This window comes from Merops nubicus, unplaced genomic scaffold (genome assembly GCF_000691845.1).
Source record: "Merops nubicus isolate BGI_N331 unplaced genomic scaffold, ASM69184v1 scaffold39260, whole genome shotgun sequence".
NCBI classification, from domain to species: Eukaryota; Metazoa; Chordata; class Aves; order Coraciiformes; family Meropidae; genus Merops; species Merops nubicus.
Genome location: NW_008582882.1, coordinates 46,650 through 67,690, shown reverse-complemented (window position 1 = coordinate 67,690; position 21,041 = coordinate 46,650). Strand labels below are relative to the sequence as shown.

Below are 21,041 nucleotides of genomic sequence, written 5' to 3'. Positions count from 1 at the left end.
TTTGATGGAAAAGCGATCCATGGTGTTTGAGGTGATTGGAGAAACCGATTCTTTTGTACTCGTATTTGAGCATTGGGGCATAAATAACAGACCAGCAAGGCTCAGGTCAACCATGATGTAACTGGTTAAGCACCTGGATTAATGCCATAAGGGCTGGGTTCATTTCTCAGTTTTGTGCCATCTCTTTCTTTTAATGCTGATTTTGGTGGCTGGATCACAAATGCTGCCGTCGTAACATCAAGTGTTTGTGTGCTTTTATTTTCTTTTTAAGAGAGACATTTCAATAAAGATCCTTGTATATTATTTTTAACTGGGGAAAAAGTAAACTTTGGTTTTCTATTTGTATTTAACAGGTCTGTATATGATGACCAACCAAATGCACATCAGAGGTTTATGGAAAAACTAGATGCCTGCATACGTAACCATGACAGGGAGATAGAAAAGATGTGCAATTTTCACCATCAGGGCTTTGTGGATGCTATTACAGAACTTCTTAAAGTTAGGGCTGATGCAGAAAAATTAAAGGTAAGGAACTAGTTTTACAGAGTTTCATATATCATTGTCTTTGAGTTTAAAAGAAGGAACTTGACTCTCCTACTGAAGAATAAGAATTTAGTGATCATCACATACGCTCTGATGTTTGCAACTGTTTTTTATAAGTGGATTATTTACGATTTGTGTTAGCGCTGTGTTGCCAGATGCAATAATTTACACTTAGAAAGCTGACTGTTTTGTTAGATCTAATTAAATTTTTTTTTAATGTCAGTTTTCAGAAAATGATACCAAATTATTTTGCCATTTTTAAAGGCTTTCTCAGAAGGTAAAGAAAAACAAATGATAGTTTCTTACATAGGTCCTTTTCTCTCCGTATGTTTATATGCAAAACTGTAGAAAAATTTTAAAATCTTGATTAGAAAAATTAAAATATTGCAATTATACACAAAAAATAAATTTTATTTACAAATGAGAATTTAGAATAAATGTTATTTAGAAATGAGAACTAAGATTTACTTCCAAATCAGAACGCCGAATAGTGAATTATGAGATCCAACCCTTTTAGCTCTCCTTACACTTTTGAGAGCAAAATATGCACACCAGACAGAATGAGCATAGTTCACCAGAGGTTATGATTAGAAGAGCATTATATAAAGGATATTCAGATAACAAGAGACCAAATACAGCATCAATGAGGTCATTGAGCATCTTTGTTCAGAAATTAATGAGATTTTTAATAAACTAGAATGTGCTTCCTTATTATGATGACCTAATGAGTCACTTACTATGTGGGAAAATCTGAGGTCGAGCTTTGCCTGCACCTGCAGCATTAAAATGTTGCTGTGGTTTGGAGATTTCCACGTTTGATGTTAATCAACCACCCAGTGTTTGCATTCAGCAAAGTATGAATGTTTAATTACCATAAAATGCAATCACCATTTCTTACAGACAATGAATGGCCCATAGAGCTCATTGAGGTTATCAAAAAGGGACCAGTGGTCAATTGGGTCAATGATTTGAATTGTTTGACAGACCTACAGAAACAAGGAAAGTTCAAAAATCCCAAGTAAATTTGATAAGTTTGCCACAGAATCTGTTAGAAAGAACTGTCATAAGTAATTGAAGTTAACAAAAACCCTTTGCGATCAAAAGTTCAAGTTCAAGCTGTAGAGTTAATTTGAATTTGCATTTCTTTGTTCTAAGTTTCTCATGAAGCATGATCTGATTACAAGGGTGAGCAGTCACATCAGGGCAATATATGCATATTTGTCTAACAAAGGTGAAATTATTTTTAAGGTCCAAGTTACTGATACCAACCGAAGGCTTCAGGATTCTGGGAAAGAGGTGAGAAATTAGTGCTTCCTATATGGGCATTATAAATATTTGTAACAAATTAAAACTATTTGCATAATTTAATTGTGATTTTCTTTCTTTTTCTTTTTCTTTCTTTTTTTTTCATTTTATGTCTCTAAGGTGATAGCCCAAACAGAAGAAATCATCCGATGTAGAGTTCAGCAACGGAATATTACAACAGTTGTGGAAAAACTACAGTTGTGTCTTCCAGGTAGGTGACTTATAGCTAAATATGATGGCAAGTTAAGTAAAGTAAGTCAGAATAGCCAAACTGGAAAAGATTTTTCTTTTTTAAATTGTGGTCCTGTAACATCTAGTTTAAGAAAAAAAAATTAATGGGTTTAAAAAATACATCAACTTGTAAGTTCTTTATCTTTCACAATATTTAATGTAGAGCAATTATGACACTTTATGAGAGGACAGTAAGACATCAATAAATGATACAAACAATGTAGCCACATACAGCTTTAAATAAAGTATTATATTTAGTATGATAAACTATGAACTTGTTGCTTAAGAGGCTGATTTTTACTGGTTGAATTCTAGGAAAAATACTAATGATTCTATTTCAGTGTTGTACTTTTAGCTCTGTGTCATTACGGGCTCTTTTTTCTTAAGAAGAACATAAGGGCCCTAAGTGATGTTTCAGAAAAGTAATATTGTAGGATTGCACACAGCTCTGTAAGGGTTTTATCCTGTTTGTGATATTGGCATAAAATAGATTTTAGAAATTTTTTTTATAAAGTCTTGTTGTTGACTTGTTATGAGTACAGTAGGTGGTACTGTTGCCTTTTAATGGAAACAGGTCATAGGCTGGTAACAGATAAAGTTACGGGATGTAGTAAGTAAATGAGTATGCTTGATATAGTGTCTGCTGTTTTGTTTAATCTTAATTATTTTTTATTTAAAAGCTGTTAAGATTTTGATTCTTTTTTTCTTTCTGAGCTGCATTCTAGAAATTTTTTTTGCTAGCTTTATCACACTTATGTTGCAATAAGAGTTAAGTAAAGAAAATTTAGCATATTCTTTCTTGTGGCTCACTTTGTTCTTTACAGTATATGTTTTCCTCTTTAAGCCACAATAAGATCCACATGTTAATCTGCTTGTTTTTATGCAGTGCTGGAAATGTACAGCAAACTAAAAGAACAGATGAAAGTAAAGAGGTGAGCAAGTTTATTTCTACAAGTGAAATTTGTAAGTATACTGACAGAATAGCAAACATGAATGTAGACAAGTAAGTATTTCATGTGATTGACATGAAATAGTAATGTTTATTAAAATAAGCATGACATGCAGTGAAATTCTGATTATGAAATGTGAAGTTGATTACTTTTTTAATACTTGGAAGCTTAAGAAGCAAAAATAGTGAGAACCATAGGGAGTAAAGATCTTTCAGAGTACATGAACACTTGATAATCTATCATGATGTATTTAAATAAAATCCATAATCCAAGATAAAAAAGGACATTTCACTCCATATATGTTTCTTTAGACGTATCTGGTATTTCTATGCTAATCTTCTGTGTACATGGGACTATGAGAATGAAGTACAGGAAATATGTTGTTGTTTGGGGTTTTTTCCCCCTCTGTGACAGACTGACTTGTTAAAAAAACCAAAAAACTAATTAAAAATAAATGTATAGAATAATGGTTTCTATCTGATATGTGACCAGTTGCTCCTTCCTCCATCATGTCTTCACTTTTAGTCTTCTCAGAGAACCACTCTCTGCTAATGTAACCCAGATATATCTAGTTCTCTCTCCATGACAGCTTGGCAACTCCTGTCCCCTTGTAGCTGTCATCACATCCCACTGCTGCTGCTGCTTTGAACATGGTGCATGGCCACCCCAGGAATACCACTGCTGCTGTTTCCTTCTTCCTGATATCTATAGTGTCATTGCCACCTTCATGCCTGCCTGCTTTTTATACAACCTGAGTAACACCAATTGCTCTGTGTCTTCCCTTGCTGGGTTCATGATCATTGTCGTTGCCACTGTGTGCACCTGGCATGGCTACAGCAAGCTCCTTCTAACAAGTCCATCTGGACCTGACTTTCCCTTTTGAACTAGCTAAGCATAGTGAGGTGTCTGCAGGGCTACTGTGTAATACAGGCTTACTTTCGGACTGTTTGTTTGGATTTCCATTCTTTGGGAAGTCAGCACCTCCTGCCATACCACTGGACATCTGAAAATCCTCAACAATGGTCAGTGTGAGTGAGTAAATTGTCTCTAAAGCCTGTGCGCAGACATGTCCAAAGTGCATCACATCTACTGTGTGCATCACATCAGGCAGCACTGCAGCAAATCTGATGCATCTTCAGCAGTGGTATTTGTGCTCCATGACACCTGCTCGCACATGCTGTCTGAGAGGTCTTCTGATGAAATATAAGAGCTTTAAGAATAACCTAGTAGCTATGGCACTGTGCTGTCTCTTATTCCAATCAAAACTTGCTAGCTGTGAACAAGTGTGTTAGATCTTATCAGCTCGACTACTATACACTGTTTCCTCTGAACAGGGCACTGGTTTGACATCTGCTTAGAGTAGCTGGCAGCATGTTGTTGCAGTGCTTTTGGAGCAGCTCAGCAGTCCAGCACCCTTGCTGTTCTGGTCAGAGAAGAGACTGCAGCATGTGCTGTCTGAGTTAAACAGCTTCCTTCTGCAAGCTGATCTGTAGAATGTGCTACATTTTATGTTGAAAATATAGAAACACTGGGATCAAGACCTGCATTCTACCATTCTTGTGCTCTGTCAGGCAAAACAATCAGCATCCCATTTTTAGAATTGCAAGGGAAGTTACAGCTCCTAATGTTATACTGGAGAGATCACTTAGGTGAGATAAAATTGCAGATGATACTTAGCATTTTTGATTCCATGTAGCTTTGTAGAGTCCATTGATGGTTAATGTGCTTTCTGAGAAATCATCAGTACTCTTTAAATTTAAAACTAAATTTCTATTACTTAAAGTATTCAGATCTGATAATTTTCCTGTGGAAGGAGTTGCCAGACAGGAAGTCTTAAAAGTCAAAGGACAGTATACTGAATTGAGGGGCTTGGACATGTCATTGTCATACCATAAAAAGATCTAAGGGAAAGGTGAGAAGCCATGGCTTTGATGTACCATACCTTGAAGTCAGTGGGGTGCAGAAGGTTTAGACTCTGCTGCAGGCTACCACTGCAGCTCAGATATCTCTTTCATTAGCTACGCTACAGTTACTACTTTGCCTGTGACTCACAATTGCCTGTAATACAGCTTAGAGGTGCTATCCCATGGAACTCGCAGGTAATTCAAATGGTGATTTCATTGTGGCTTAGCAGGCAATAAATCCAAAGAGTGAATGTATCCTGGCCTTTATCATGAAGTGATTGAGCAATAGCAAGGACATCCATAGCATCAGTGCAAAGACCTGATAGCTGATGTGTGCAGATACAAGCAATTTCACAACTAACCTTCCAAACTTTTGCTGTGACGCTTTCCTGGAAGAGTCAGAGAGAAACATTCACAATCCCACTCTTAAGAAAACAATGAGGAATGTTTATTTTAGGTAAAGATATTTTTTTCTCATAAACCTTCATTGAGGTTTGTGAATGCAGCAAAGTCTTCATTGCTCTTTTTGAAAGAGGACCTCTTTTCTTTTGGCTTTCTCTAAAAGGCTTGCAGCCTTTTAGAATGTATTTTCACTATTACATTGTCTTATAGTCTCGCACTAGGAATAAAACTAGCATTTCTAATGTTTAAAGAAAGATGAGACAGAAGTGTGGGTATTCTGTGTCTTTGGAGGACAGTTATTTTAGGATAAAGTTTGGAATTCCATTTCCTTTTCTCCACATCAGATGCCTTTTAAGATAATGCAGGATTTTGTGTCTGGAATACATGTAAGTTTATGCAGGTGGAACGAAGGTTTACTGAAGAGTCAAGAAAGCCATCTGTTGGTAGGAACTTTTGGTCCATATGAACATGGGCTACATTTGAACTGATGACCCAGAGGTGAAAGGCTCTCTATCCTATTTATCTGTCTTCTGAGCCATGGATAACACAAGTTGACAAGAAGTATAGTTGAGAGAGGAAGTAACTGTGGGATCTGCTCTAAACAGACACAGTTGGCTGGAAAGAAGTATGGAGGGTTTAAAGTCTTGACTGAGAAAGCAAAAGGAGAGATGTGGTTTCTCCATTGCTCTCCAAAACACCCAGTGGAGGCTATGCGTTTAGATTGGACTACCTAAATCTTTAATTTTAAGTCAGAGATAAGATCATCACACATTTTGTACAGCTGTGTTACCATGGCTGTGAATCTGGGTTTTGATATGTGTCCCTGGAGAAAGTTCCCAGCTGCTTCATGTGATTGTGATCTAATTGGGAATGGTTAGAACTGGTGTTTTTGCAAGTCTTCTTCCACGATCAGTACTGAAAAAAAAAAGCCCAAACCTACCATACAATGAAAGTAATTAAATCAATCTGCTAAGGTTGTTGCTGAATCTTCTCGAATCTACTATGAGAGGGACTAAAGAAAGAGTATGGTCTTTCAGAGTGGGCTTTTTGCCCTGAAAGACTTGGATTTGGCTTGTGACCTTACTATAAGCTTTCTTCCAAACTGTGGGAAAGACAGAGTTGATTAGTTATTTAGGTTAGTAAGTCTTGCTGGGACAGTCATGCAGCCTTTCTCTGCATAAACCTCCCAAGCATTCAAATAAACCTTAGACATGAAGGATGCAAATAGGAAAACCTTGTTAATTTATGCAATTTGATTCTACCCGTGCCTGTATGGAAAGATATTGGAACAGATAAAATTGATGGTGATTTGATTTTGGTGTTCTGCATTGTTTTAGAACCATGTCAAAATAAAACATTGGATTTTACCAGCTGCAGATCAATACTTCCCAGAGGTCCCATGGATCTGGCAAAAACCCCCATCAAAATATATATTTGATACTGAAGCTGCTTGCTTTCTTACCATTCTTAGAACCCTATTTGTTCAATTATTTCCGTTTTTAAAAAACCTCCTACCATATGATTATAGCTGAAGAAGTTAATCCACAGATCTTAGTTTGGTAGGTTGTTTGTTTGTTTGTTTTCACAAAGCAAGTTTTTAAATCTGATTTTCAGAAATACTGAGCTTTTGACTCTCTTTGAAGAAGTTTCAAAGTTAGTAGTGCCTTGATCTCAGTTCGTGATCCTTTGGGGCAACAGATAAAATTGGTATGCTGGAGTACTTTAAAATTGGGTTTAGAATTGTTAAGGCAACTAGAATTAAAACCAAAATAAGTACTTAGTTGTTCCTATGGTGAAAGGGTTTCAACTGCAATTTCACTTTATCTTCAAGTTCTCAGTGAATGTGACTTTTCTGTAGTGTTGTTGGAAAATTCTGATGAACTCCCTTAAGTTTGTTTGGTAGAGTACAACTTTTTTTTCATATTTACTCAATGGAAATTTAGTAAGCAGGAATAGACAATATTTGCCTCTAAGGAAACACAGAAGTTGGAGAACACTGCTGATTTTCTTTGTAAATTAAGTATCTTTCCTTCATTAAAATAAAATAAGAATTTTAAGGTCACTGTCTCTCCTCTTGTTTTTCCCACAGGAAATTTTGGGATGTGACTGTAGATTTCTCTACTCAAAAATATTGTGTATAAATGCATCATTATCAGTAAAATTCACAGCCTTTGAGTTCATCTTGCTCATGTCCTGTATAGCTTCTTGACTGCTCTAGTTAAACTTGATGGGGTTTTTTTAATAAGTTATGGTATTTCTCTTAACTGCCTCCAGATGACATGCTGCTGATAAAAACCTTAAAAGTTCTGTCATTTAAAACTTCTTGTACATTAAAGTCACTTTCTTTTTCTTTTGGATTTTTTGTGTGTTGGCATTTCAAATTCTAATACAGGCCTGACTACTCTGTTCCTGGGACTTGGACATTTTATAAAATGCCAGCTCAATTTTAGAAAAAAGGTGATGCAGAACATGAATCTTCTGGGTTGGTTTGTTTGGGATTGCGTTTGTTTTTCACAGTCCTGCTTCTTTCTGGTTTTGGAACTTTCCATTTTTATAGTTTGGGGATGTTAGTAAAATCCATCTTACAGCTTTACGATTCTGATGGCAAGATGGATCCATTCTGAACAGTCCTGTTGTATAATCTCTAAGTGGTGTCAAACTTGTGTCTTCAATCTCAAAGCTCACATCACACTTTTTGGATTGGGGAACCTGCTCTTACAAGTTCAGCTCAGAAGAGTAGACAAAGGACTGCTCTATTTATATGAAAAAAAGATCAATGTATTTTTAATCAAGTGGGCAATCTTTACTTTCTATGATTGGTAGTATATGATGGAACTAATAATATTGTTGTCAAAATCTTCAGCGTTGAATTAAATCCATGAAAAGTTTTTAGAGCAAATTATACAAATGCATCATTCCATGAAATGATATATGAGGTTTTTAGTTTAAATCCTGACCTGCAGATGACCTCAGATTTATAAGACGTCAGTGCTTTATCAGAGCAGATGTTAAAAGGGCAAGATCCTTAGCTCCATGTATATGTAATTAGTAAGAGATTCTAGAATGGATTTAAAATGGATTATGTTAATTCTGATCTTAGAGACAGCAGTCAAAAACCTTCCAGGTGAACTAGCAGTGATCTCATAAGCTGATCTGAATAATTTAAATATAAAGCTTTTTTATGGTTTTGATGCTATTATGGTTTTATTCCCCAGAAGTCTCACCATGTGGCACTCTTGGTCATTTACTATTTAAAACCCCAAAAACTAAACACATAACCCCCCCCAGACCCTTTCTTATCTGCAACATGGTTGTTGTCTTATGTATGTAATAAACAAAACTTCCTAATTTACGCTTGAAACCTCTTTATTTGGTGTATTCTGAAAGCAGTTGTGTTCTGGAATAAAAGAGAAGCATTTTCCCATTCTCCAGCTATGAAGACTTGTTACCGTAGAAATGTCTTGATAGAGACAATTCAAAACAATATATTTTATTTCAGAATGGAACAAGAAGTTCTGACTGTAGTATTAATAATTTATCATTGTGTCTCTACAGAAATGGAGCTAGCAGCTTGAATTGTATTTCAGTTTGAGAGTGTTACTCACTATATCTACAAAATAATATTATCCAGAAGCAAAAGAACTGGAAAGGACACTTTTCCAGGCTTTCCTGAACATTTGAAGGGACTTTGCTTTTGTTCAGCTTTTCCTTTCAAAATGATTTGGTAATTTTCCAGTACTGATTTTATAGGACTTCAGGGAAGCAGAAGGAACTAAGGTTATAATATGAAAAGCTAAAAATGAGCCAACAATATTACTCTGTGTTTTTGTGGAAAGAAAGGATGGAACTAACAGCAGGTTAACTCAGCCTGATCTCAGTTTTTCTGTTTAAGAGTGAGCTGGAAGGAATCGGTTATCTTATTCTGTTCTAAAATGGGGCAAATTAAACACATTCTTCTAAAAGTCCCCTGGGCTGAGTGGCTGGTAAAAATATTGCATAAAGGAAGATTATTTTCACATCTACAACTAATTGCTGTCCTATTCACGTTTAACCTGTTTCCTTTCCTGCACTTCTGTTTAAAATGTTGACAACGTCACAGGTTTGTTGATCATGGTGTTTCTGTTTATTGCCACCTTATTTTAGCTGTTTGTCTTGAATTGGCCCACTTCTATTTTGCTTCATCTTTTCAATAAAGTAAAACTTTTCACAAGCATCTTCCCTTAGGAGCCCGAGTGACATTTGAAAATTAAGTAGAGAAGGGTATTGACTTCAGGAACAGGCATATAGAAGCCTGACTCACCTCTGAATCACCTCCTTGTGATGCTCATCTCTCTACTGATTGTGAGACGAAGCACAGAATATCAATTTCCCTCAATTAAAATGTCCTTCTTTCTTTAAATGTTTCCCTAAATCAGCTGAAAGCATCAAAATTGTATTTACATGCTACAGACCTCAAGTTGATAAATGATTTTAGCAAGTAAGTCTTGGCCCCATAACCCATGTAGTCTATGAGAGAACTGAGAGTGAAGGCAGGTAAATAACTGTAATAATAGACAGAGTTGATGTCTCAATATTTGGTAGCTTTCTGTTGTTAAAATTGAGACTTTCTGTAATTTTTAAAATTTATTTTACAGTTAATTCAATTTTCATGCTTAGTTCTAACAAACACTTCTTTTAATTTGTCGACCTTTATGTAAAGCTCCACAACACAGTTATGAATGTATTGTACAACATCTGCATAGTGTATGGATGTGAGAGGAAGTATTTCTTCATGGGGTTTTTCCCTCTCTCAGGCCATATATTCCATATTTCTACTACTAATAGTCACTAGGCCAACAGAACACAGAAGAATAGAGAAAGTTATGGAGTCTTCATTGTCCTTTTTTAAAACCCTCTAAGCAGTCATTTTGTTGGTGGGATATACTGTATTTTGTCAGAAAAGTAAATAGATTCATGGTTTACAGAACAAGATTACACACTGCTGGAAAAATTATTGCTCAAGCAAAATGTGTACATGTCTTTTTTCAGCTAAGGATGGTGGAAAGAAGGTGGGTGTGGATGTGTGTATATGTTCATGTATACCTAGAGAAGGCAGATAAATACAGGCACACTTTTCCAAGCTTTTTTATTAATTGTTTGATGCATATTCTGCAATGTTGGCAATTTGTGTTTCAGAAAAAAGAACTCATAAAAACCCCTAATAACTTTAGTCTAGAAGGGGAGGTAAATATTAGGACTTCAGTGCCTCCATTATGCAGGATGCTCCATTAGGACTATTAGTCAGAACAGCTAATACCGTAGGAGCATACATTAAATTTTGACTTGGCTGAGTCACTCTAACAGTTCACTGTTTTTTTCCCAGGCTAAAGCATTATGGGGATAACCTTTTGTTTCTTTATTTTTGTAAGAGCAGAGTGATTTAATGAATGTATATTGTTTGCATGCATGATAATGATATTTAATACACTATTTGATAAAATATTGTATTAAAAATGTATAGGAAACTACATAATTTGATTTTAATCCTTTTGTAGATACTATTCTGCTTTAAAGACAATGGAGCAGCTAGAAAATCTGTATCTTCCTAGAGTTAGCCAATACCGGTTTTGCCAGGTAATGATAGAAAATCTTCCAAAACTGCGTGAAGAAATAAAAGACATATCCATGTCAGACCTCAAGGATTTCTTAGAGAGTATTCGAAAGCATTCAGACAGAATTGGAGAAACTGCCATGAAGCAGGTAAGCTGACCTAACAGGATAACTTCAGTCCTGGAAAAAAAACAAGCAAGCAAACATCTGTCCTGTCAAAAAAGTCTACTGAAAATATCAGTGTCAGTAGTCTCAGGTTAGCCCAAAAGATTTGCCTAAGGATTATACTCATCACATAAAACTTTTGAGTAAAGATGGAGGGCTGTGAAATGCTTGCTAATGTCTTGGGTAGTTTCTTCTCCTGGAGATGAAGTTGTCAATTCTAGAGGTCCCTGGTTAACACAGGAAGCAGCATTATGACACCAAGTAGCATCAAACTTTCCAAATTTGTATCTGTGTCCTGGACAAGAAGTAGTTTCCTCCCTGGGAACAGGTGGAAAAATGCTGTGTATCTCAAGTTGCAAAAAATATTTTGAGTAGTCAACTCCTGACTCCTAAGAATGTAACTCAGCAGCTACTACACCACAACAGAGAGCGTTCTATCTGGCCAGCTGACAAGAATGAGTAAGACTGAAAGAAGGTTTAAGATAACTGCCTAGTTCTTTCCGAAGTGCTTGTAATACACTGACTGAGGTAATAAAGACTGAGGTGAGAGCCAGGAGGAAACTGGGACAGTTGGCCCCCTTGCCTGTTCTCTCACAAAATAATCTGCAACTTTGAAACACTGGTACTGGGCAAACTTTAAAGCAGTTAATGCTTTTAAAATTTATTTGAAGAGCAAGTGAAGTTTTCATTTGACTTTTTGTTGAGCAGAGTTCAGGCTTGGTTGCCATTTTGTCAAGATTGTTATAAAATGTAGCATTGATTATTATAAATTAAACTTAATTGCAAGATTGTACCTTTAAAATTGTATTCTGAACATTAGGGAAAATTATGCAGAAATTAGCTGTAGATGTAATTTATCATCCCAAATTGATTAAAGACAAAATCATTGGTATAGGCTGAGGACACACATCTTGCAGTTCTACTGATATGTGTTCAATAGCATCACCTGTGTTCATGTCATAACATGTACTCATCAGTGGTGAAATCTGTATTACATCCCTCTTTGTTGGTACTCTTGAAACAGGCACAGCAGCAGAAAACCTTTACTACCACTCTTCAGAAGCAGAATAATGTAAACTATGGTCGGAATATGCATTTAGGTAGAAGCAGAATTCTGGAATCCAAGAATGTAATTACATTGAAGCGAACATTTGAAGATGATGATGAACATGAAGAAGAGGTAACTTTATACTAAATCAGGATGTCATATTTGAAGTTAATTGAGGAGGTTTATTGAACAAAAGTTGCAGTGCACGGTCTGTAGGTGGTCACCATTAGTTAGGAAGAATGAGAAAACACTTTCAAGGGACTTTCAAGAAAAATGCCCAAACCTTAGTTGTACTAGATAGTCAGGTGTTCTAGCTTCACCATCATGTTTGGAGAGCTTGTAATTATTCTGCAATTCCATTCCAATTTACATTTTATGTAACCTGCCCACTGTAAATGATACATTGCCCACTGGAATATTCTGCTATTGCTAAAGCAAACATTTCTGTTTTGAGGACTTCAGCCTGTGTTATAATTCTTCCAGCTATCAAATACTTAATATTCATAAACTGGATAAACCAGTGAATATTTAGACCTTAAAATCTGGTGAAAACACAGTGAAAGGAGTCTGGTCTTGTAATACAAATAACATCTAGTACTGTAGTGCAAAGGGAGGGGAGTGTCAAGCAAGTAATTTATTATTTTGTGATAGAACCTATCCATTTTTGGGTCCTTATTAAGTGGACAAGTTCTACTGGTAATGGATCACATTTTGCAGATCATGTGCTTTTTGAAGTTTTCTTTTTCCTTTCCTTCTTTAGGTTTTAACTGTCCAAGATCTTGTAGACTTTTCCCCAGTCTATAGATGTTTACACATCTACTCAGTTTTGGTATGTATTAAGGTGATCTCAAAAAGATATTTTACTTTTTGAAGTTGAATGCTCATTTTTTTATTTTTTCATACTTGAAGACTTCTCAAGCAAGCAAGCATATTGCTTCTGGTAGTAGGAGTTCTGGATGAACCAGCTGAGATGGGTAAAGTATGGATACTCAGGGTGCAAGTGCATGTTTAGTTTTATATGCATAAGAAAGGACACACAGCCAGACATAATAATGAAGTTTTCTGAATAATATTTGTAAACTATGCATGTCTCTCAATAGTTGACATTTTTGCAGTTTGCTCTATTCTACTGATTGTTTTAGAACGTCTGTTTAAAGTAACTGTTATGGCAGATTGCTGATCTTGACTGCATAGCGTAGCATGGTCTCAATATTCATAAAAATATTTTACATCTTCATTTTTGGTGTGGATTTGTGAAGAACAGCTACTCTTTTTCACTTGAGAAGCTTTTGTCAGGGCTGAGTAGAGTACAGATTTGGCACTGGAAGTAGAATTCAGTAATGGGTTTGTGCATCTGAGAACCACTTTATTTATATTTAGGCTGCAGGTAAATGGTTAGTATGTCTGATCAGTATGTGCTAGTGTGAATCTGAGCACTCTGTCTGAAGTTCTGCCGTAACAGAAAGAGGTCTAGTAAATTTGCATCTCAGGTTCAATTGGATGTTTTTGCTTTTAAGCCAAGTCTCGTTTTTAATTTCAGATTCTATTAGTTTACCTCTATTTCTAAGTATGCTGGCATATTCATTATTAACTTAAAATAGTAAATTTAAATGTTCTTTGCTATACCCTATAAAGGACTTAGGTAAGTAATACTGGCTTAGTAATATGCAATCTCTGTAATAAATTGATTTTAAGTATTTTTGGAAGCCCAAGTAATGGAATTCTAAATAACACTGACCTAATAATAGGCTCATGAAGTAAAAACGAACCTTAAAATGCTAAGCTCCTTTATTCTCCTTGCATACAAATTGCATTGCATTCAGTAGGTAGACAAGTCAATGTAGCAAGGATTTCAAATGGACAGATGGTTTCTACTGAATGGTCATCTTAATGAGATGGGTAGGATGTCACTTGACTACCCCACAATATAATCATTAGACACAGAGGGTATTGTATTTTTGAGGACCATGATAGGAGGAAAAATGCAAATCCATAGACATTATATTTACTAATTCCAAAGAGACTAAGCAAATATTAAATAAATCTCCAGTAGTTTTTCTCTCAGGCAAAGGTAATGCAAGCAGTGTCCAGATGTATCATACATTCACAGCAACACTTTTGGAACTTAACTTTACAATGCAGCTGGTTTCTTCAATAACCTAGAGAAATGTTTTAGGAGAAAATGAGTTCTGGTTATAGAGTAATAGATAATATGCCTTGTCTATAAATATGAATGTACACTTTTAAGAAAAGTTGTACTTTAAAAACACAAAATTTGCTTAAAATGCGTAATATTCTTGACAAAATGTAGGTACATGAGCAAAATTTTTATTCACAGTACATTCTGTTTTCATTTAAAAACTAAGATAATTTCTGTATATTTCATGCATGCAAAACTTTGCTGATGTCAACTGGAGATCTGCTTGTGGAATAAATGCAAAATATGTGGCTTAGTTTAAGAAAAAATTCTACCCTTAATTTCTGAGGTGCCTTTTTTATACTGAGACAATGTTCTTGTTTTAACTGTTTTTGTCTTGTTCCAGGGTGATGGAGAAATATTTGAAAATTACTACAGAAAGCAAAGAAGGAAACAAGCAAGATTAGTTCTACAGCCACAGTCAAGCATGGTAATCAATACTTCTGGTTTTGCATTGACTTGGATTGTAGCTAATACCCCATGGCATTTTTATTCCTAAACTTGTTTTCTTTTTCACTGAAAGCATGAAACAGTAGAAGGCTATAGAAGATACTTCAGTCAAATTGTAGGGTAAGTTTTCTAAGCAAAGATTTTTCTTCAGTTTTACTATATTGATTCTTTATTCACCCTTTGTTCTCCCATTGTCCAAAACATTTATTCTGCAAGATTCAGTTTCAGCGCCAATTGTGTGGGTGGTTATTGCTGGATCTGAGTGGGGAAGAGCACCCAGATCCTACCAGTAGAGTGCCCACAGGGACCCTCCAGCAGCCTGGGCTCCAGCTGGCGTGAAACAAACTTCTCACATTTTGACTTCTTGCTGGGCAAAAGTGTCACTGCTTGACTGGGGAAGGGTTTAACTGCTTCTGTGTGAAAGGGTAGAATTTGCTCCACTACTGGAGAAAAATTTAATTTAAGCATTATTTTGTTTTAGTTTCTTTGTAGTAGAAGACCACATTTTACATGTAACCCAAGGACTGGTAACTAGAACGTATACTGATGAACTCTGGAACATGGCCCTTTCCAAGATCATTGCTGTTCTTAGAACACATTCAGTAAGTGAGAAGTCTTATCAGTATTGCAGTTTAAATCCTTTTACTTCAGAGGTCTGTATATGTAAAGCTGGGATAGTAACAAAGTGAGAAATTACACCTCTCTCATGTTTTCTTGTGATTAAAAATTGCTCAGATTTGAGAGGGAGCCTGCCAAGCTTTTGTTTTTCCCAACAGTATCAGGCTGTGATCCACAGCCATGGGCTATTTGCATAATCCTCCACTGATTTACAACTCACTGGGTCTTCCAAACCTTCTCTTAGTCCAGCAGTTTAGAATATGCAGAGTTAATCTGCTGTTATTATTGCAATCCTTCCTCATTAGTCTCAACTGACCTCTTCATTAGATCAGATTGAATAGTTCAGCACTGAAAGCACCACCAGGAAATAGTTCCTAATTATCATTCTAAATGCAGTGTTTCCAAAATAAACTCCACCAGCAAACCCCTTGGAGTTATCTCTACAGTGCTATAGTAGTAATATGTTTATGTTGAAGAAAAGGTACTATAAAAAATCTGTATCAGCTATTTCAGTACATTCAAAGTGTGTCTCCTGAAGTTACATTTCTGCCTTAGCTCTGGTGATGCTGAAATGCTGCACGCTAGTTCTTACTCCTCTGTGAAAACCAATGGGGTACTACTGTTCACTCAGACTGACTGATAGTAAATTGCTTTAGAGCTTACTATTGGTATAACTTTTACTAATGGAAAAAAATAGAAGAGTTTTATCTTTTCCCTTTTTAGTGTTTGCTAGAAGCAGTTCCTTTATGCAATGTTATCTTTAGTTTTACTACAATTGATCTTTAATTCAAAGAGTATTTTACATTTCATATATGCTGAGGAAAAATGGGGAAAATGTTCATAATATGACTATAATTTCATCGTAGGGCCTTTACTGATCATTGATACATGAGATGTTCTTATACTTACTAATTCATTTGAGAGAATTGGAATAAATTAAGATAGATACAGCATGTTTTTTTAAGCTAAATACTTTGCAAGTTAATTGCTTGCATATAGATTTATACACCTATTAAGAATATGGTTGTTTAAGGAGTTAAAATAATGTAATCTGAAGAACTCTCCAGTGCGTTGTCCTGTTGTCGATCACTATTTCTTCTCAAAATGCATAACTCACATCAAAACCAAACCTATCACAATCTCTTTGTAACATCATCCTAGTGCAGGCTAATGTTTAGATAAGTGTATGTTGTCTTATGAGGTGTGTGAACAAAACCCTTACTTTAATAAAGTATGCTAAGAGCAAAAATGAACAAAAGGTTAAGTGGGCATTTGTAATCTCTAACCAATACTGCTTTAAATTACTGTAATGTATTTTTTTTTTCTTTATGCAGTAATGCAAGTAGTGAAGCTGAGGTGAAAGCCTTAGTTGTATGACTGCATACCTCTGAAAATCAACGGATGGTATTTAGTAAATAGCTGAATGTATTAACTTTTCCCCATTAAATTTATAATGTGAACATATTTAGAAAGTGTTTTATAGTGTGTTCCCCATGCAGCTGGGAAACTGAGGTGGCACAGTTTGCACTAGTTAGACCCAGGCTTAGTGCTCAAAAGAATCTCTTGTGGAAACCCCTCTGATGTCGATTTAGCAAAGCATTTTGATGTGTACTTATGTTCCACTGAAATAAATCTAATTTGCTGATTTTGAATCTCAGTACAACATTACTGGTATTTATTTGATCTCATATTTTAGTTTACTTTTTCTGAGCCTTTATACTACTGGTAGTTCATTTAAAAATTTAACAATTATTTTTATGTAGCTGGACTAGGTGAAGACAAGCGAGTCTAAGTTGATTTTTACTAAGGCAGGCAGTCAGATAAGGGGATAAGGAGAGCTTTAACCTTCTGTGATAATATTATTTGAAAACATATCTCCCATATTTTAAATATTTTAACAAAACCAGAATTTCTCACTTTCAGTCATATTGCAGTGATCCTGACCTTGTTCTGGAACTGAAGAATCTCATTGTAGTATTTGCTGATACTTTGCAGGTACATACTCTGTTAGTAACTATATTAGTAACTTAACTGAAATTCCTAGAGTAATTTTTTTCCTTTAGGTGAGTGAATTCAGGGTTTTCCTGAAAAATGTATGAATCAAGAACAAAATTGAACAATAATGTTATTTTTAAATGTATGTATTTCTTACCTTGGTTCCTCTGTTTTAGTATTATCAACTTAATGTATGCATTCTAGGCTATCCAGGTAGCATCCAGTTAGTGGTATCTGTGCAAAATTGATATTACCTTTGTAATTTATGTATGTTGTTGTCTCTTATAAATACTTGTTTGGGGTCTTAAGCAAGAGTATAATTCAAGTTACCATTAACTCTCTAGCTGAAAGACCAAACGAACATCATTGGCAAGTATTCTTGCAGTGTTTAACAGACTGAGAAAAGATTAGTTATATGCATAAATAGCAAGTTAAAATGTTATAGAGAAATGGGACAAATTTCTGCTTGAAAACCAAAAGCATACATTAAAGTATTTAATCTTTTTTTATATAATCTTAGTTTTGTAGAGGTGTATTTAAAGTACTATAATTTGTTTTATAGCAGTTTTCAAGATTGAATAATAAAATTCATCTCAGAGTCCTGAAGTGATGTGATAGCAATTGAGTATATTAATTCTTGAATTATCCACTCTTTTAATTTTTATACCTTAGGGCTATGGTTTTCCTGTGAACCGACTATTTGATCTTTTATTTGAGATAAGAGATCAATACAATGAAACTCTTCTTAAAAAGTGGTCTGGATTGTTCAGGTTAGTATTTCAAAATAATTGTGCCTTTTGTATTGCCTCTGTTGTTTTTTGTCTGACTTCAAGGTTTTTTCTGATAGAGTCGTAATTCTGGAAGAACTGATTAATTCAGTATTGTGTGAATTTTGGGTTGTATAGGACTAATATATTTATCACATGTAACTAATGCTTAGGAGAAGAACCATCAAGTACTGCTTCTGTAATTAATGGTGAGAAGGAAGGTCTCCAAAGAGACATTATTGGAGAAACATGCAGGAGAGAGACGTTTTGTTTTTCTTCATTAGGAACTCAATAACTGCAGGCTATTGCAATAGGGCATTAGGTTCCTAATTTAGGTTGTCGTAATGTTTACAGTTAGCCAATATAAACACTTTCCTGACAGACTATTGACATTGACAGCACATCTTTGTGGTTTTTTAATGCATGTTGTTTTTTGCCTGTTCCTTGAAATCATTTGATTGTGTAAATTGGAAACCCAAGAATACCACAGCCTGGCACTGTATTCCAAAGCCTATTTGCAGGTAGGGCATGATGTCCAAACGTGCAGAAATTGTTTACTGCAAAATATGTTACATTGTACCACAGAAAACCTTTACATTAAATTGACCAGTTAAGGTTCCCAAGCTCTCTTGACTGTTGGTATAAGCATTTAACTAGTCTAGTAGGAAAGTGCAGAGGAAACTTAGGTAGTGCTGTGGCCATATGCCTAGCTGAAGTTGTTGGAGTCATCTCCATTGACAGTATGTACCTCTGGTACCTCAATGAGGCATTCTATCTGCTTTAGTGTAGGCAAGGTGTAAGCTACCATAATTGCTAAGTATCTAATTATGATTTACTTTGGAGTAGGCTAGTTGATCTTCAAGTTCTTTTGCTGTATTATGCTTTGAGTCATACGTATTAAAATGCTTTCAGCTATTTTTTCTCTGTGATTAGCCACACTATAAAGAGTTAGCATATACGAGGTACTTTCAAATTAATCTAAAAATACTTTGTATGTCTGAAATTACAGTGATTGCAGCTCATAACTTTTTGAAACTGTACACATAAGCATGGTATTAAAATTTATTTTAATTTACATGTTTTAGCACTGGAAAAATATTGTGAAGTAGTTACGTAGCCTGAATTTTTTTCACTTTACTAACTAATTCACCAGGGACATTTTTGAAGCAGACAACTACAGCCCTATTCCTGTAGCAAATGAAGAGGAATACAAAATAGTTATAAGTAAATTTCCTTTTCAAGATCCAGAACTTGATAAGGTAAGAAAAAGTTTTATGTTATTAAAGTTTGACAAAATCCAATTAAGGACACTTAGGACAGTAATGATTTGTATAATTAAAAAGCAATTAAAATTTGAAATGCTAGGTAGATTAAGAGGCTAAATCATCTTCCTTGTGTGTAATTATCTAGTCATAAGTAAATATGAAAATTAAAGCTTTAGTCATTTGCTCTGATGTTTGAGTGAATAATGAAACCCTTTGTTTTGTAAACAAATTAGTAATACAGTTTAATTGATACAGTCTTTATGTAATTATAATGCAGTCTGTCTTTAGTTACATTTTGTTGCAACTCATTTGGTTTAGTAACTCATATGCTGTAGTATTGCAAAAAATGTGTAAAACAGGGATCAGTTAGAGACAGCAGCTTTTGTATCTCATTTGTAAAATTAATTGTGTTTTACCATGTGGGGCAAATTAAATGTGAAGGGACTGTAAATAATTCTGCCATGGTAGTGTTTGAATAGAATATTCTTTTGTAGCCTCAGCCATTCTTTCACTACAAACTCCTTTCACAGAAAGGTGATTGATATGTTCTGCTCTTCAGTTATGGTTTTGGTAATACTGATGAAGTAACAAGCTTACAATGGAGTGTGTAGAGGGGAACTAGCCCTAAGAACCACACGGCAGTGGGAGTAACTGTTGTAGAGGGAACCTGGTTTATACACGAGCCATTGCTACGGATATCTGGAAAAGTAAAAGGTTACTCCAATTCTTTGATTTAGCAGGGATTTGCCAGGCAAATAGAACAACTGCATGTCATTAATACAGCCCTGCAGTCAAAGTGAAAAATTAAAGGTGAACTTTATGCTGATTTTTGAATAAGAATCCAGAGTGCTTTCTGGATGGTTTCCTCCATCAGATTCACTTACTTAGCCATCATAATATTAAAATAAGATAAACAGAATGGAAATCCTGAACAGTGTTGGAAGTATACCACACTGCAGATACTATTTAGCATGATGTATTTTGATGATAGATTTTAGAGGTTTTTAACTTACTATATAATTTTATCTGCTAGCCTCTCTCACTCTCTGTCTGATATATTAACATGCGTGCATGGACATTACTTGTATGGGCATGTGTAGTTGCATGTATGTATGATTAATACAAAGCTTTGGCTCTTATTTCACCAGAAGGGGAATGTATTCTCTGTACCAAACTATTTTTATTTTGGTTTATGACACAGAGAGGGATTTCTATTTCATAGTTAGCAGTACTTTTGTAGCTATTTTATGGGCAGAATCTCACTGATGCTTGGTTTTGGGGCTGGTGAGCTTGAGAGTAAAGCTGGGAATCAGGCTGGATTCTGTTCCCAACTCTATCATTGACCAGCTGCGTGGTGCTGGTAAGTCACTCCACATCTCTCTGTCCCTGTTAATTCATCTGTAAAGCAGGGAAAACATTTTTTTATATATCTCTGAAAAGAGCTTTGAAACCTGTATGTAAAGCAGAAGGACATCATTAGAAATGAGGCACTCTGAGTTTTTTTTCCTTGTGTCGTAGCAATTTTGAAGCAGTTCAGCTAATGTCAGCCAAACTTAGCAAAGGAGTAGAAGTCTTGAGGATAACTGAGTTCTTAAATTTTAGTCAACTAGGC

The 21,041-nt window shown here is 35.3% G+C and overlaps 1 protein-coding gene across 1 annotated transcript in view; it reads left to right on the top strand.

The window, feature by feature from the left end:
* Window positions 1–354: 354 nt before the first annotated feature.
* The window catches only part of EXOC6 (exocyst complex component 6), a gene marked incomplete at its 3' end in the record, with an annotated part of 49,066 nt that continues 28,379 nt past the window's right edge, over window positions 355–21,041 (top strand). Inside the window, exons 1-13 of the mRNA XM_008938955.1 lie at window positions 355–525; window positions 1,792–1,839; window positions 1,969–2,059; window positions 2,966–3,011; window positions 10,870–11,074; window positions 12,114–12,269; window positions 12,898–12,966; window positions 14,681–14,764; window positions 14,858–14,904; window positions 15,266–15,386; window positions 17,326–17,397; window positions 18,070–18,167; window positions 19,318–19,423. Coding sequence (XP_008937203.1) covers window positions 394–525; window positions 1,792–1,839; window positions 1,969–2,059; window positions 2,966–3,011; window positions 10,870–11,074; window positions 12,114–12,269; window positions 12,898–12,966; window positions 14,681–14,764; window positions 14,858–14,904; window positions 15,266–15,386; window positions 17,326–17,397; window positions 18,070–18,167; window positions 19,318–19,423 — 1,275 coding nt within the window. The remainder of the gene's footprint in view (window positions 526–1,791; window positions 1,840–1,968; window positions 2,060–2,965; window positions 3,012–10,869; window positions 11,075–12,113; window positions 12,270–12,897; window positions 12,967–14,680; window positions 14,765–14,857; window positions 14,905–15,265; window positions 15,387–17,325; window positions 17,398–18,069; window positions 18,168–19,317; window positions 19,424–21,041) is intronic.